Source organism: Brachyistius frenatus, unplaced genomic scaffold (genome assembly GCF_029030835.1).
Source record: "Brachyistius frenatus isolate BFR_SWC_R1_liver_20210118 unplaced genomic scaffold, ASM2903083v1 Contig_78, whole genome shotgun sequence".
Taxonomy (NCBI): domain Eukaryota; kingdom Metazoa; phylum Chordata; class Actinopteri; family Embiotocidae; genus Brachyistius; species Brachyistius frenatus.
This window is the reverse complement of record NW_027210677.1, coordinates 1,657,501-1,672,320: the sequence shown is the minus strand read 5'-3', so window position 1 is coordinate 1,672,320 and position 14,820 is coordinate 1,657,501. Positions and strand designations below refer to the sequence as shown.

General features: G+C 40.9%; 1 protein-coding gene across 3 annotated transcripts in view; it reads right to left on the bottom strand.

Annotated features, from left to right (window-relative positions):
- Window positions 1-650: 650 nt before the first annotated feature.
- Window positions 651-14,820, bottom strand: part of bms1 (BMS1 ribosome biogenesis factor) — an 18,700-nt gene continuing 4,530 nt past the window's right edge. For 2 of the 3 annotated variants that reach the window (XM_069708825.1, XM_069708827.1), the window contains 18 exons: window positions 13,975-14,096; window positions 13,654-13,847; window positions 13,382-13,524; window positions 12,341-12,891; window positions 11,753-11,773; window positions 11,397-11,498; window positions 10,941-11,089; window positions 10,742-10,823; window positions 10,433-10,512; window positions 8,757-8,951; window positions 8,471-8,659; window positions 6,955-7,135; window positions 6,084-6,142; window positions 5,524-5,646; window positions 4,983-5,130; window positions 2,989-3,164; window positions 1,637-1,798; window positions 651-1,065 (listed from right to left, as the gene is read on the bottom strand). In XM_069708825.1, coding sequence (XP_069564926.1) covers window positions 838-1,065; window positions 1,637-1,798; window positions 2,989-3,164; window positions 4,983-5,130; window positions 5,524-5,646; window positions 6,084-6,142; window positions 6,955-7,135; window positions 8,471-8,659; window positions 8,757-8,951; window positions 10,433-10,512; window positions 10,742-10,823; window positions 10,941-11,089; window positions 11,397-11,498; window positions 11,753-11,773; window positions 12,341-12,891; window positions 13,382-13,524; window positions 13,654-13,847; window positions 13,975-14,096 — 2,905 coding nt within the window. In that variant the 3' untranslated portion in view covers window positions 651-837. The remainder of the gene's footprint in view (window positions 1,066-1,636; window positions 1,799-2,988; window positions 3,165-4,982; window positions 5,131-5,523; window positions 5,647-6,083; window positions 6,143-6,954; window positions 7,136-8,470; window positions 8,660-8,756; window positions 8,952-10,432; window positions 10,513-10,741; window positions 10,824-10,940; window positions 11,090-11,396; window positions 11,499-11,752; window positions 11,774-12,340; window positions 12,892-13,381; window positions 13,525-13,653; window positions 13,848-13,974; window positions 14,097-14,820) is intronic. The other variant, XM_069708828.1, reaches the window with a different exon arrangement.

Below are 14,820 nucleotides of genomic sequence, written 5' to 3'. Positions count from 1 at the left end.
TCTGTAATCCATCAGATACTGATGGTTAAAATAGTTATCTAAGAAAGGACAAACATTTACAATAATTACCTAAAAGTGATCATGATACTGTTGAAATCATTTGTTGTAATTAAGTGAAAAACAGGTGAAGTCATTCAAAGATAATAGTTGAAACAAAAAAAACTAAAACTTGCCCAAACCAACTTCAACAGATATTTACACTGTATGAAAATGTGCATCTAAAAATTAAAACATATTATCCTCATTTTATTACTCCATAGTTCATAGTAAAAAGTAGTAAAACAAAACAAAAAAAACCTCTTGAATGAGGTGTGTATTTGTGAACGTTTTTTTTTTTTTTTTTTTTTATGATAGCTTTTCATATGTGCAAAAAAAAAGAAAAGAAAGAAGAAAGTGCTGACTGAGCGCTCATGTTGTTGCACATAACTGCAGATATCCTGTGACAAATCACACACGTACAAAAATTCTATGAAAACTAAAGAAGCTGGAGGGGAAGTTTGAAAAAGAAAAACATGATAAAGGGGCTTCCGCTTTGTGTGATCATCTGTGAAGTTGTCACCAAGAGACAATGAATTCAACAGGAACATCTGACGGCCTTAGATTAATGCCGCTAACAGTGACATGAATCTGTAAAGTTCAAGTCGCAGAAGTGACATCACATTTTCAGTTTATTATTGTGTTTTATTAAAACATCAGATACATTTATCTTTACAGCTGTTTTAAGGTCAACACTGTGGAAAAATACAATAAAAAAAAAAAAAGAAACTGTCACAGTCATGGAAAACAGTCCAAAGACTCCGTCAGAGTCTACAGAGGTTTGAGTCCAGATACAGTGAATCAGTCATCCTGCGGCGCCCCCTTCAGGCTGGACCTCTGCTTCTTCTGGTCTGCCTGGCCCATGACACGGTACAGTTTTTTCCGCGCCTCCTTCTGTCTCTTGAGCTTGGCCTCCTCCTGTTTCTCCTTCTCCTGGAGGAAGTCCTTGTGTTTGGCATGCTGCACCGTGTGGGCCTTCTTCCTCTTGTAGTTGTGGACTGTGCTCAGAGCTTGGAGCAGGGCCGCCACCTATCAGAACGGGAGAAGGCGCAGTTATGTTTTGGTGCATGTGACAGTACAAAGTCATCCTCTACGTCAAAGAATCAACATTGGTCTCATTTGCATAATCTTGCCATTTGTTTCCGTCAGCTATGATAACATTTCAGAGCTAGGAGTGCTCTTCTCTTTGGGTTTTCTGTTCAGTATAGGTCAGTGATTTACAGTGTAGCTCTCTATTGCATGTCATTTCCTTTCTCCTCTCTCCTGTAGTTTGTTCTTTGCTTTCTGGTTTCCTTTTTGGGGTCCAAAGCTGCATGTTTCCAATCTGCAGCCTCACAAACCAGACAGCTTTTTTCCCCAGACTCTGGTTCTGTCTGACGTTTCTTCCGTTGAAAAAGAGACTATCTGCATGTTCAAGGGGAAATTGTTGGGTTTATTTCTATAATACTGTGTCTTGATCTTAACACATGAAGTGCCTTGATTTGATATCTATTAAAATGTAGCACTATATAAGAAAAAGTGAACTGAACTGATCTGTTTGATTCTTGCTCTGGATGAGCTGCTGCACCGAGTCTGTAGAGTCTGCGGAGGTTTTGCTCACCTTCTTCTCGTGAGGCTCTCGAATCACGCTCGGCCTCTGAAGGTCTCGGGGCGTCTTTCCTTTGGCTTGCTGCTGTTTGGGTTTGCTCTTGAAAGGCAGGGACTTCTGGAGCTCCTTGGGGATGCGGAGGGTGTTGAAGTGCCTTTGAGCTCGGGCTACCGGCTAGAAGGGAAAGAGATGGACAATTCCACGTCAAGTCAGGACCCAGGTTAGTGACAGAAAACACAAAACAGAGAAGATGGAAATAAACAAACCAAACGCAAAAAGGAAATATGACAAAGCAAAAACAATTCTGTTCTGACTTGGTGTCAAAACTCCACATGAATTTACACATATCCACTCACAGATGCACATATCCAACAAAATCCATTTTATGGTTGAAAAAAACCATTAAGTATTTATATTTAGTGTCAATACCAGAACATTTTGAAAACTGTCCAGTAATGTATTGGGTTCTCAAGTCTAGACAGTCCAAAACTCAAAGATATTTACTTTACTGTGATATAAAACAGCACTTTGGAGAAGCTCTGACTTCAGTGAGTATTTGATTATCAAAACCGCTAGAAACTGATTTTCTGTCAGCTGATTAATAGATCAGCTAACTGTTACAGCACAAATCCATTTCCATCCTCCCATTTTCATTGTTTCTTAGTTTTTTATTCCCTACTTACAGATTAAGTGTTTTCCTGTGCTTATTTTCTACATAAATGACCCCAGTGAAGCCCCATGACTGAGGAGTGTTTCTGCTCTCTGACGTCTTGCTAAAAACATTTTATTCATAGAAAAGATTAAAGACTCTCTGGGCTTGTCTAACATTACATTACATTTCATTTAGCTGACGCTTTTATTCAAAGCGACTTACAACACACTGATGGTTCACCATCGGGAGCAACTTAGGGTTCAGTGTCTTGTTCAAGGACGCTTAGGCATGTGGACAGGAGGAGCTGGGGATTGAACCACCAACCTTCCAATTAGTGTGAAACCCACTGTACCAACTGAGCTACAGCCTCCCTAATAATAATAATAATCATAATAATAATATCTGTCTAAAATAATGTCTTAAATAAAACTCAAGCTTCCCTTTCAGCACATCAGTTTACACTATAGGTGTTGCGTCTCCTCCTGACACCAAGCTATGTTATTCTGTTTTAAAGCAATTTAATGTTCATAACAGAACATGCAAATGAAACTAAATTTAGTTTCAGGGTTCACGATGCAAGGTGCCATCGTGCGCTGTGGGACACGAGGGAATATTTTAGTTTTCTCCTTCTTCTCTGCACATCAAGTCTTTTACAAAGTCATCCCTCAGTGTTTCCCGGTACGAGGTGTTCAGAGATGTAAGTCTACTCCACCTTGTACAGAGAGTCCGTGTTGGGTTTGTAGCGGATGCCCAGGTCGTGTTTGAGCTGTCCCACCGTCCTCATGCCCGACCAGCTGTCCTTCTGTCCGACAGGCAGCAGCAGAGAGGTGATGGGGTTGTAGAGCTGAGGGACCGACACCGGATACCAGGAGCGGAGGAACACGATGTCTACACAGAATGCACAAGGAACAACACGCGTCAACAAAAAGACACGGAGGCATTCAAGTGACACATTGAACTGTCAAATTTGTTACACCATTATCGTGTTAAAGACCACCAACTGCTTCTACCTGCAGTAGTCTACACGGTAGTACAACTCCAAACGCCCACATGGTAAAGACACTGTTAACGAAAAAGTTACTTTAGGGTACAGTATGTAGGATTTAGGGGGATCTATTAGTAGAGTTGGGATACAGTATTCATTATGTTTTCATTAATGTCTAATCAGATGTCAAGTTTATAATAGTGATTTGTTCAAAACAAAGCTGCTCAAGAATGTTAATCTTACATACAGTACAAATGAAAAATGTAAGAAATGTGAATTCTGTTCTTGATTTGTTTTTTTCTCTGATAAGAGAATTGTTAAGCAACCGATCGATAGGCAGTATCGTTAAAAACTAGTACTTAGAAATTCTTAACGATATCCATTTCAATTTACAGATGTCTCTTTTATATGGATTTTCTGTAAGGAAAAAAAACCTTTGGACCACAGAGGATTCTTTTGTTGCAATACTGCAACGTGTCAACAGTGAAAATCAGCAGCAGGACTGAGTGTTAACACCAGATCCTGCTCTCTTAGCAAAAAAGAAAAACATTACCTTTGTGTCTGTATTTGTTCATTGTAATAGTGAACCAACAATTAGCGGCGTTCTCTCTGACTTATCAAAAATAAGCCACGAATGAGTTGCAGACACAGTAACTTTCTTTCTGATGTGCATGACAGGAGATGTATCCACTTTCAGAGAAAAACTGAAAAAAAACTAAAAATGATGACGGTAGAAAACCGATGCGCTCCCTTGTCTAATGCAGCTCTCTGTTACAGCTGCTGCTGTCATTAACTCACAAATTTAAAGGGAGCGTCAATTGTGAACATTAAATGTACATCAACTTTTCTTTCAATATATTTTCCATAAATATTTCCTGCACAACGAGCATGAGTCAGAAATTAAATTATTAATATTCCTCAAATTCAAATGAACTCATGATAAACAATTGTGGCTCTCACACAACAACACCATGCTGAACTTAGAATTACCACCAGTTTCATTGCATATCTGTCCAGACTTGTATGTAGTAAAGAGTTTACAGGGATTTGGTCATAAAACTGATTCTGTGACAGTACACAATGATTCCAAAATGGATGTTGCTGAAAAGAAGTTACAAGTTTTAAAACACACATATTCAACCTGATCTACACAATCACCACAGTTTCAAGGTGGACATCCAAGATTAGTGTCACCGATTCAGTATCCGACCGAAGGTGAAATATGGTCATAATCTTTACCTTATAAAGACAGAAAAGTGTCTTTTCATCATGTTATCCTTTCAGACATTTGTGTGACTTTCGACCATTAAATTAAAATCCTGTGAGATCCTGTTTATGAGCCTCGGATGGACAAACTCACACATGTACGTACATATGGACAACTTGAAAACAGAACGTGTTTGTCCACCGGACACCAGGATGAAGGCATACAAAGTTCAACTCCTACTCTGTAGAAACTTTATAGAAAATATAAAGAAAACAACCTTTTCAATAATTTTTGACACAAGAACATAAATACAAATAGTTTGAAAACTACCAGGAAGTTGAGTGAAGTGAATGAATTAGACAGGGTACGATATTCTGGGTCACTAAATACCTGAGGAGTAAATTTAAGTTTCAGGTCTTAATTTAGAAAAACGGTATATTTTAGGTACCAGCTGAAACCAAGAATATATCATATCAGTCCAGTCAACAACAGCTGACAAACAGCTGTCACTCACCACTCATGAGCAGGCGGTCCTCAAACGTTGCTCTGTACGCTCCCGGTGGGGTCGACAGCGCCTTCTTAATCTGACCTCTGACCCCTGACACCGTTCGGACGGAGGCACCTTCAAATTTAGCAACCTCGAGCACCGTGTTGAACATGCCCTGTGAACACAGAAGGAGCTGTCAATCAAAACCCTCGACACGACGAGTAATAACAGTACAGAACTGCTTCTATTAACACTGTGCTGTCCTTTTTTAAAGGGACAACAAAGCATTAGCATCAAAACCAGTGGAGGCAAACAAAACTCCTGCTCCCCTTCAGAGCTACACATACAGTAAATAGTGATGAGTGTTTGCAGAGTACCTTTTGTTATTATTCCATGATCATTTCTTTATGGACCACACAACAATACTGCCAAAGCTGGAGGAAATGATGCATCTTCTACATTATTGATATATCCCCTTAGATATTTCTTTACTTCATCATCTAGTTCATCTAAAACCAGACAAAATAATTTAAAAAAAAGAGGTGCAGATGAAGTGTATCTTCCCCACCTTAACGAAACAGGTGTTCTTAAAGATCTTGTATGGGTAACCAATCAGCTTGAGCTTCTTCACTATCGTCACTGTTTTGTCCAGGTCCAGGACGACGCCTGTGGCTGCGATGCGGAAATTAGCCTGCAGAGAGAAAACAGGGATTCAGTCGTCAGACAAAGACAAACATCATGTTGAAAATGTAAATAAATAATAAAAAAAAAATGAACAAGAAGGATGCCAGTTTGACTCTTGGAAAGCAGTTCTTCTACTACAGTTGGGATTTATTTATGGTTTTCTTTGTTATATGATCTGTAGTTTATCAACTCAAACAGTGGTAAACACTACATAAGGGAGACTGTAGCTCAGTTGGTAGAGTGGATTGCACACTAATCAGAAGGTTGGTGGTTCAATCCCAGCTCCTCCTGTCCACATGCCTAAACGTCCTTGAACAAGACATTGAACCCTAAAAATGGCTCCCGATGGTGAACCATCGGTGTGTCGTAAGTTGCTTTGGATAAAAGCGTCAGCTAAATGAAATGTAATGTAAACCTGCATTAATCTGAGAGACTGAAACTTACTTTAGTTCCTGCTACTGACTGCACAGCCAGAAAGCCGGTTCCCTGCGGTGTGATGGGACCTTCAGTGAGACAGGATGATGATGATGATTATTATTATTATCATCATTTGTTCATTTAAAATGACAAACATTTCTTCAAGACTTCTAATCACTTCTGGAATAAAAGAGTCATTGTACAGGAAAGGAAAGAAAAGAAAAATGAAAATGCTGCTGGAGATTTACAATGTTCTATATTTCTACATGAATATGACCTGAAACATCATCAGATTTTTACACAGGTCCTAAAAGTACATGACGAAAACAGGTTAATCATAGAAGAGAAAAACATTATACTTGGACTTTTATTTATAGAGGAAAAATGAATCAATATTATATATCTGTGACAAAAGCGCATCCAGCGCGCCAGAAAGAAAATCGTAATTCTGGAAATGGCAATTTTAACTGAAAATAAAATGTAACAGCAGCTCTGAAGGTGCTGGATTGATTTTTAGCATTACTGCTTTGTTAACAATTATTGGGCCGTAGAAACAGAATCTATACACAACACCTCAGTTTCCAAACTTTGTGTGAACCCATGGAGCCTAAATGCACAGATTTAGTGCTGTGTAAGCACAAAGGTAACCACAGCAACATGACAGACCTTCAGTCTTCAATCTTATGAACTCTGCTCTGGAGCACCAACACAAAAGCATAAATGGACATGGAATAGTCTTGATCGAATAATGTCTTACCCTCATGATGCAGTAAACTGGAATAATATTATTATCATCACGTAAAACCAGAGAACTAAAAGGTCTATCTTAGATACAGAGAGAGAAAAATCTAAGGATTCATTGCTTAGCAGCAGTCGACATGCTGCTGATGAGTCTCACCCCAGATGGCGGCTCCACAGTGCATGTGCTGCGGCGTGTATTTGAGCAGGCGGTGGCGTCCGTTGTGATCCTCGATGTGGTACAGAGGGATCGTCTGGAAGCGCCGCCAGCCCAGAGACAGAATGAGGGGGTCCCGGGTCTTCAGGATACGAGAATACCAGCGGTGTTTCTTCAGCCGCACCTGAGACACACACACACACAACAACAAACATACATGGTTGCTGTAATTTTATTTCATCCCATTATCTCAAGATTACAAGTTAATGATCTAATTATTTAAAGAAAACAAGTTTGATTTTCCATGATAAAAATATTTCACCATGTCCTCCTCTGGATTGCAGCTTGTGAAAGTAATCTTTGTAATAAGCTTATGTTTTATCAGGATTCATATTCTAATCATCTATTAATAATGATTTCATTTCATTTCCTTGTGATAATTTGAGTATTTTTAAAACCATGGTGATGTGAATCAATGGGGGGAGGGTCACTACTCTGTTAATGATTGTGTTGGCAAATAGTGCAACAATTAAGATTCATGTTCTCAATGTGAAATTGCAAAGATTTGGGGGATTTCCTCATCTATGGTTAATAATATCATGAAAAGATTCAGTGAATAGGAGAAACATTTGAACGCAAGGGACGAGGGCATAAACCAGTATTGGATGGTGGTGATCTTCGGGCCCTCAGTTGACTCTGCATTTAAAAAAGACAGCATTCTGTACTGGAAATCACTGCATGGGCTCAGGAACACATCCCAAAACCCTTTTCTGTGAACAGTTTGTCGCTGAATCCACAAATGCATGAGTATTTTTAAAACCATGGTGATATGAATTAATCTGGCCCAGTCAACATATGTATATCTGTATATGATACATAACTGGGATGGGACGTTTTCAGTGACTGTACTATATAAAAGAAAGTGTACTTCTGTGATAAACTTTCAGTTGCTTGTAGAAATGTTTCCATATTATGCTGATCAACATAATAATATAATTTTTGAGACAACCACAGCAGGTATTTTTTGTTTTTCTTTGAGTCTTGTTTTTTTTCTTCAGTTTTTCCCAGAAAAGCTTCAAAGCTTTTTCTTATTATTCTTTAAAAGAATGTAATGTTATTTAAGCGAGGACAAACATTTACAAGAATTACCTAAAAGTGATCATGATACTGTTGAGATCATTTGTTGCAATTAAGTGAAAAACAGGTGAAGTAATTCAAAGATAATAGTTGAAATGGTTGGTAGTAACAAAAACTAAAACTTGCCCAAACTGACTTCAACACAGATATTTACACTGTATGAAAATGTGCATCTAAAAATTAAAACATATTTTCCTCATTTTATTACTCCATAGTTCATAGTAAAAAGTAGTAAAACAAAAAGAAAAACTCTTGAATGAGAAGGTGTGTATTTGTGAACATGTTTTTTTTTTTTTTTTTTTTTAATAATAATTGTTTTTCATAATGTGCAAAAAAAAGAAGGAAGAAAGTGCTGACTCAGTGCTCATGTCGTTGCACATACCTGCAGATATCCTATGTTGCCTTCGCTGGAGCCCAGGCCTCCGAGGATGACGGGGTAGTGGGGGTCAAAGTTGGTCACGACCTCGCAGGGTAAAGAGGAGATTTCTACTCGGACGTACATTCCCGGCCGGAAGCCTTCGTACTGAACTCTGGTCTCATCGTCCACCTCCGCAAACTCTGCTCTGTTCAGCTGTGGACATGAATATAGAAAAGGTTTGAATAAAAACACAGAAATTTACGAATCCGTACACACAACCATTAACACAGATTCTTATGAATGAGCTCACCTCAGCCTGCTTCTGCAGCTCCTCTTTCAGGTCGTCGAAGTACGTGGCGTCGCCGTCGTCATACTCCGCGTCAAACCGCTCCTTCAGCCGGCGTTTCTTGTCCAGACGTTTCTTCTTCAGGACCTCGTCATCGTCCAGCTTCACCTGAGGCTCTTCAACCTTGTCATCGACATCATCGCCATCGTTTTCACTATCCTGCAGAAGACAAGTCATGGTTCAACTGTGAACACTAAACGGTGTTATCGACAGGACCGGAATGTAAATCGTTTCTTTAAAAAACTTGAATGTGAAATGTGACGACATTAACAACGTACGTTTTACATGCTATCGGACAAAATATTTGTTTTTGTTTTTTTTCCCAAACAAGCTTCTTTCTTCCTTCATCGTGCTAAACAGTAGAATTTGTTGCCTTTAACACCCGAGAGCAAACAGGGCAGCGATTCCTTCACTGTTCCCCCGACATGGATGTAAACTCTCTCGAACAACCTTAAAGCTTGACATTTTCTCATAGACAGTACTTCATGTCTGATGTGAAGAACTGGAGAGCAGGGAGTACAACCAAAAACCCCAAACTACAGCTGATTCTGATAGAACACAACGTCGTGGCCATGACAGGAGACAATACTGCAAATATGGACGGTGCTACAAAGAAGCTAGAGATGAGTCATGATTTCAAAATTTCCGAACAATCATGAACAACATAAGGAGATAAGTAACGCGTTGCTAGCGGGTGTTTCGCTGTGAGATTAGATGCACAAACAGTCCAAATGTTCTGTGTTTAACTCCTTCAAAAATTCACTGAAAATAAGGTGCAGTGGAAACTCTGCAGTTCAAGGTGAGCGTGTCATGAGTCCAACACAACTATGCCCAGCGATGTGAGAGCAAAGCACCGAGCAGACGCTCCATCCACAAATCAACAGTCAATGTGCAGCAATCACCAGTCGAAGTAAGTCGGATGTTCGGCATTCAGAGGAAACAGCAGCCCTCATCTCAAACACGATAACAACTAAAGGCATTCAGCTTGGTCTGAGCAAAAGAGCTTTCCAAGTTTGATGGCATTTTTGAGCCTGAGTTTTTCGAGAGGAACGGTTCTCTCTCTGAGGCTGTTTACATAATTTGGGAATATTCAGATAGTCGTTATAGTATTAAAGAATCTATTACTATACATGTCTGTCATTATTCCCTTTTGTCAGTTTTTTGCCGGCACCGTGTTGTAATGTGTGACTCCCGTCAGAAAGTGTCAGTAATGAATTAAAAGCTGCCATTAAACAACATAAGGAGAAGAAGAACAAGTTGACGAACAACAGTCGATTAACAATCAAGTAGTATTTAGAATGTTGCTTAAAGTGCCCATCCCGAGAAAGCAAACATGTAAATAAGCAAATAAATGTCTGAACACAATTCAGTGAATTTGTCATTTACAACCTGAACCGCCAGGACACGATTGGTTGGGGTCAGATGAATTAATTGTTCAGCATGAGGGGATCTCCCACAGCTGAGGGTCTGATGTGTCTCGGAAATTACACGAAATAAACGAGAAGGTAAAAAACATGAGCCCAGAGGAGGCTTCGGTGAAACGAGCATCATGCAGCCTGTGTTTTTAATCACCATGCCGCTGCTTTATGTGTGTACGTGAAAACACAGCTTTAGGATGACAAAGTTAGTGTATCTCGTACCTCTGCCTGGTCCCGGTCTCCAGTTTGGTTCTTGTGGACTTCTCCTGTTTCCAAATCTTCAAAGTCGCCGTACAACTCCTCTAGATAAAAACAAACAGCCAAGGACAGATATGAGTCTGTGGGACTCTTAGAGACACAAAAACAACAGTTCAAATCACTTCTACCACCATTATTCTTAACTGAAAGTCCATGTTTATTGAATCAGTCCCCGGTCACAATTAAAATGGATTTAATTAACATGAATTAAAACTTCAACAGTGAAAAGAATTATTATTTTTTTTCTCAACCAAAAGTCAAGAATCTCCTCACCGTCCTCCTTCAGCAGCGTGGCTGCATCTTCACCTTCCTCCCACTTCCCCGTTACAAAACAATCCCTGATCGAGTTTACCATCTGAAAGAGAAAACACGTTCAGGTTTCATTTCAACTTTTTAAAACAGTTTTTCAGATCAGCAAACAAAGCGTTAGAGAACGGTCTGCTGTCCCTGTATTCACGGTGTGTTACTGTACCTCCTCCACCTCCCAGTTGTGGAGGGTGTCGGGGATGAAACGGGAGCAATCCAGTCCGTTGGCGTGAAACTTTTTGCTCTTCTGAGCGCCGCTGACTCTGAACAGCCCGCCGAGCTCCTCCTCCTCCTCAGAGTCATCTACCTCTACAACTGCAAAACAAAGAGGACAAGGGACGGTCAAGAATCAGAAACGTTGGGCGTAAACACATTTCTTACCTCCATTTCTTAACTCTATTCTATATTAATATGACCGGTATTTATCAAAATGGCTAATACGCAGCTTTTGTTGGTTGCGAGGGCAGCCAGCTGTCATGTAGCACAAAACATTTGCTCACTTTTTCTAAAGCCAGCCGTTGTTTTCTCTGTACAGTATTTTGTATGAATGTTTGAATGAATTGTGACATAATTTTTTGAGAACATTTTCACTTCACTTGTGTGTGTACATGTAATCAGATACCTGAGCCATAAACCAGTTTTCTCAGATTGGGGGCAGCTTTTTGTTGCCGAAGAAACGCTTCTGATGCTTTCTGTTGCAGACCCTCCTTCCATCTCAGAGCCCCTGTGGACACAAGCAGAAGAGAGAGAGAGCAAATTTAAAGGAGCATACACCAAATCAATCCAGCTGCTTTGACACCATCCGTGTATCCCTGGATTAAACTGAATAAAAACAGAGCTCAACATCATTAAAAGGAACATTTCAAAGCTGTTCTGGAGCTTTTCAAATGTACTACATGATCTTCCTCATCACATTTTGTGTTTTTAATAGTCGCTATTGACTAAAAAAAGCACACAGCTGATACTTTTGTCAGTTACCTGAAGACTTGGGCTCCATCTCTGAGGAAACCAAACACATGAGAAAACATGTAACTTTTTGCATTGAAGGAATATAAAAATGTCAAATTGAACTTTACTTTTTAACTATTATAATTTCCTGTGGCATTACAACATCATTTACCTGCTTGTACCTCACAGTACTGAACACACATTATTTTATACAGTAAAATGAAATCAGTGGCCAGGAATCCAGAGGGTTGAAGTGTAAGGACAAAAAAAACAAAAACAGTTTGAACATCTGCATTTCAAATGCTATAACAGTGTTTTTACGAAAGATGCTAGAGTCATGTTGACCTTTGGTCTTATAAATTTGGTTTTAAAATGTCATCACTTTGTCATGAGACATTTGTGAGAAATTTTGTCAAAGTTACTGTATTCATTTTTGAGTTATGGCCACAAACATGTTGTGTGCAGTCACAGTAACCTTGACGACCAAATTCTGTTTGTGACAGATGAAATTCTTTCGACGCATTCGTGATATATCCCACTGAAAAAAATGGGCCTTTTTAAAAAGTAAAATGAAAGTGAAAGTAAATATAAAGAAAATGGAATCAACTGAGTACATACCCTGCTCCTCTTCCTCTTCCTCACTCTCTGCTTGAGCAGCACTCCCCTCCTCTTCCACCGATTCATCTTCTACATCGCCGTCCTCGTCTTCATCATCACTCTCCTCCTCATCCTCCTCTTCCTCTTCAGAACAGTGTCCTGAGTCTGCTGCTCTTCCTGCCTCCCCCTCCTCTTCACTCTCCTCCTCACTCATCTCCAGCTGGTCTTCACCGTCTGCGAACGCCGGCAGCTCGCTGCCCGCCTCCCTCCCGTCTTTCTTCTCCCCCACTTTCTGTTTTTTTAACGGCGGGGCGTCGCCTGCCGACATCTTCCCAGATTCAGCTCTCGCCTCTTTGAGAAATGTAGACAAATTATCCCTATCGTCAACTTCATCCTCTTCCTCCTCCGACTGGTCACTTTCTCCACTGTCGTCGTCCTCGTCATCACTAGACCCGCCGACATCATCATCATCATCATCTTTATCTTCTTCCTCCCCAGCAAAGACCACCTTCCTCCTCTCTCTCTGGGTGTTAGGATCCCAGAAACTCCTCTCCTCAAGTCTCTCCTGCTCTCTGAAATACAAACAAAACAGAACAAGTTTGGTGCTTTTTAGTGTCAAACGCAAGGCTGCAGTGTTTTCTTATCCTCTGCAGAAGAACATTTCAACATTGCTGATATAAATATTTATAGATATAGATATAAAGTTTGGCCACTATTGGAGACATCGGTGAGTCCAGCAGCAGAGCCGTACTTCTGTCTGTAGAAACCCTGATTGTTTTGGAAATACGTGGTGGTCAGAAAGAGGTCAAGCCGGGCTCTGATCTCCTTCACAGGAAGTGAACCCACACGCTGCTTTAAGTTTGTGGATGGTCAAAACTAAAGCACAGAAAGTAGAAGCCTGCACAGAACACATCAACACAGTGGACAGCAACATCAAGCCCACCCAGGAGTGTATCAGCTGTCATGGAACGCACAGTCAGCAGTCCACCTTCATTCTGGTCAAAGAGTGGAAGAAGCCTCATATCTGTAAGAATTAAAGCCTTGAACTCTGTGGTGTCTCACCTGCTCGGCTCACTGATGTCTGAAGGGTCCAGCGTGGCGGAGCCGCTGAACAGAGACACCTTACTGGCAGCCATCTTGGCATCCAGAGTGGCATGTGTGTCGATGAGGGACTGGACGAGCTCCGTGGTGGGCCGCACCTCCTCCTGTAACAGAGGGCGAAGATATTTCAACCACCGGGGCACAGCATCACGTCTGATCTGATTCAACCTTTCAAATTCAGCATGAGAGGATTCTCCAAAAACAACACATCTCACACCAACAAAAACACACACCTGCTGCTGGTTGACGTGGCTGGCGGGGAGGTCGATATAAACAGCGTCCTTGTCGTACACCACCCCCCCGACCCCGGCCATGGGAGCGTAGAGCAGACGCTCCTTCTCGTTCAGCGCTCTCTTCTTCTGAGCATCCGGCAGTGGACACGGGTCCGGCAGGAAGTTCACATCCGCCACCTGAAAGTCTCCGACACCTGCAGACCGACACAAACACACAACATATCACCGCTTATTCTTCAAGCAGAAACTTCCTGAAGCACCACTCAGGAGCACGTCTGCCTTTAACAGCACGATGTGCAGGAGAAACCTTGGGTTTAGTACCTGGGATGTGGACCTGGCCTTTGTTCTTCAGATGTGTCCCTCTCAGGTAGCCGTAGAGTGACACAGTCCGGTCACACTTGGGGTCTGTCCGGACCCTCTCAGGGTCAGTCAGGTCCTCCATCCTGCAGGAAGAAGGAGGAATATGATCTGAATGTTTGTGGTAATAGACTCTCAGACTGTGGAAACAAGCTGGAGTGCCTCGAGTGAAGCGGTGGCCAATACACGACATCTGAAAAGAATCGGATCCATGTTGAAAAACCAACAGGACTTTGTGGACAGTTGGTATTCCTTCCTTCTCCACATGTGATGCCGACAGTCGATTTAGTTTCAAGTGTTACACAATGCTCTATTTGTAAGCCCCAAATCAGTTTCTATGGTAAAAGAAGTAAGTTTTGTGTTGGTTTATCCTTGGAAATAAGATGAGATGGTAATATGATAAGTTTAAGATGGGATTGGTGGCTATGTTTTTGTTGCTTTAGGGTTAGGGGCAGCCCATGTCATCACCGCACATGTGCAGTAAGCAGCCATGTGACCAGGATAGGACGAAAGTCAGGTGGGTGGAGAAGAAGAAAGAAGAAAGAGAAAAGCTCTGAAGGATGAACCAATGAATGGATGTTTAAGCCTGTATGTGACACTGGAATGGACCTATGCTTTGTATTTTTTGACTTTAGGTTTTTACAAGGATGTACATGTGAAAACTATTAATCTGCCGATCTAAAGAAGTTGCAATTACTTGGAATTGCTCTTACACTATTGTTACAATTAAACTGATACGAATATATGGTGGCCAGGCAAACAGTCCACTGTTGTCGACAACCTGAACACGTTAATCACAGCGTGCTCCAC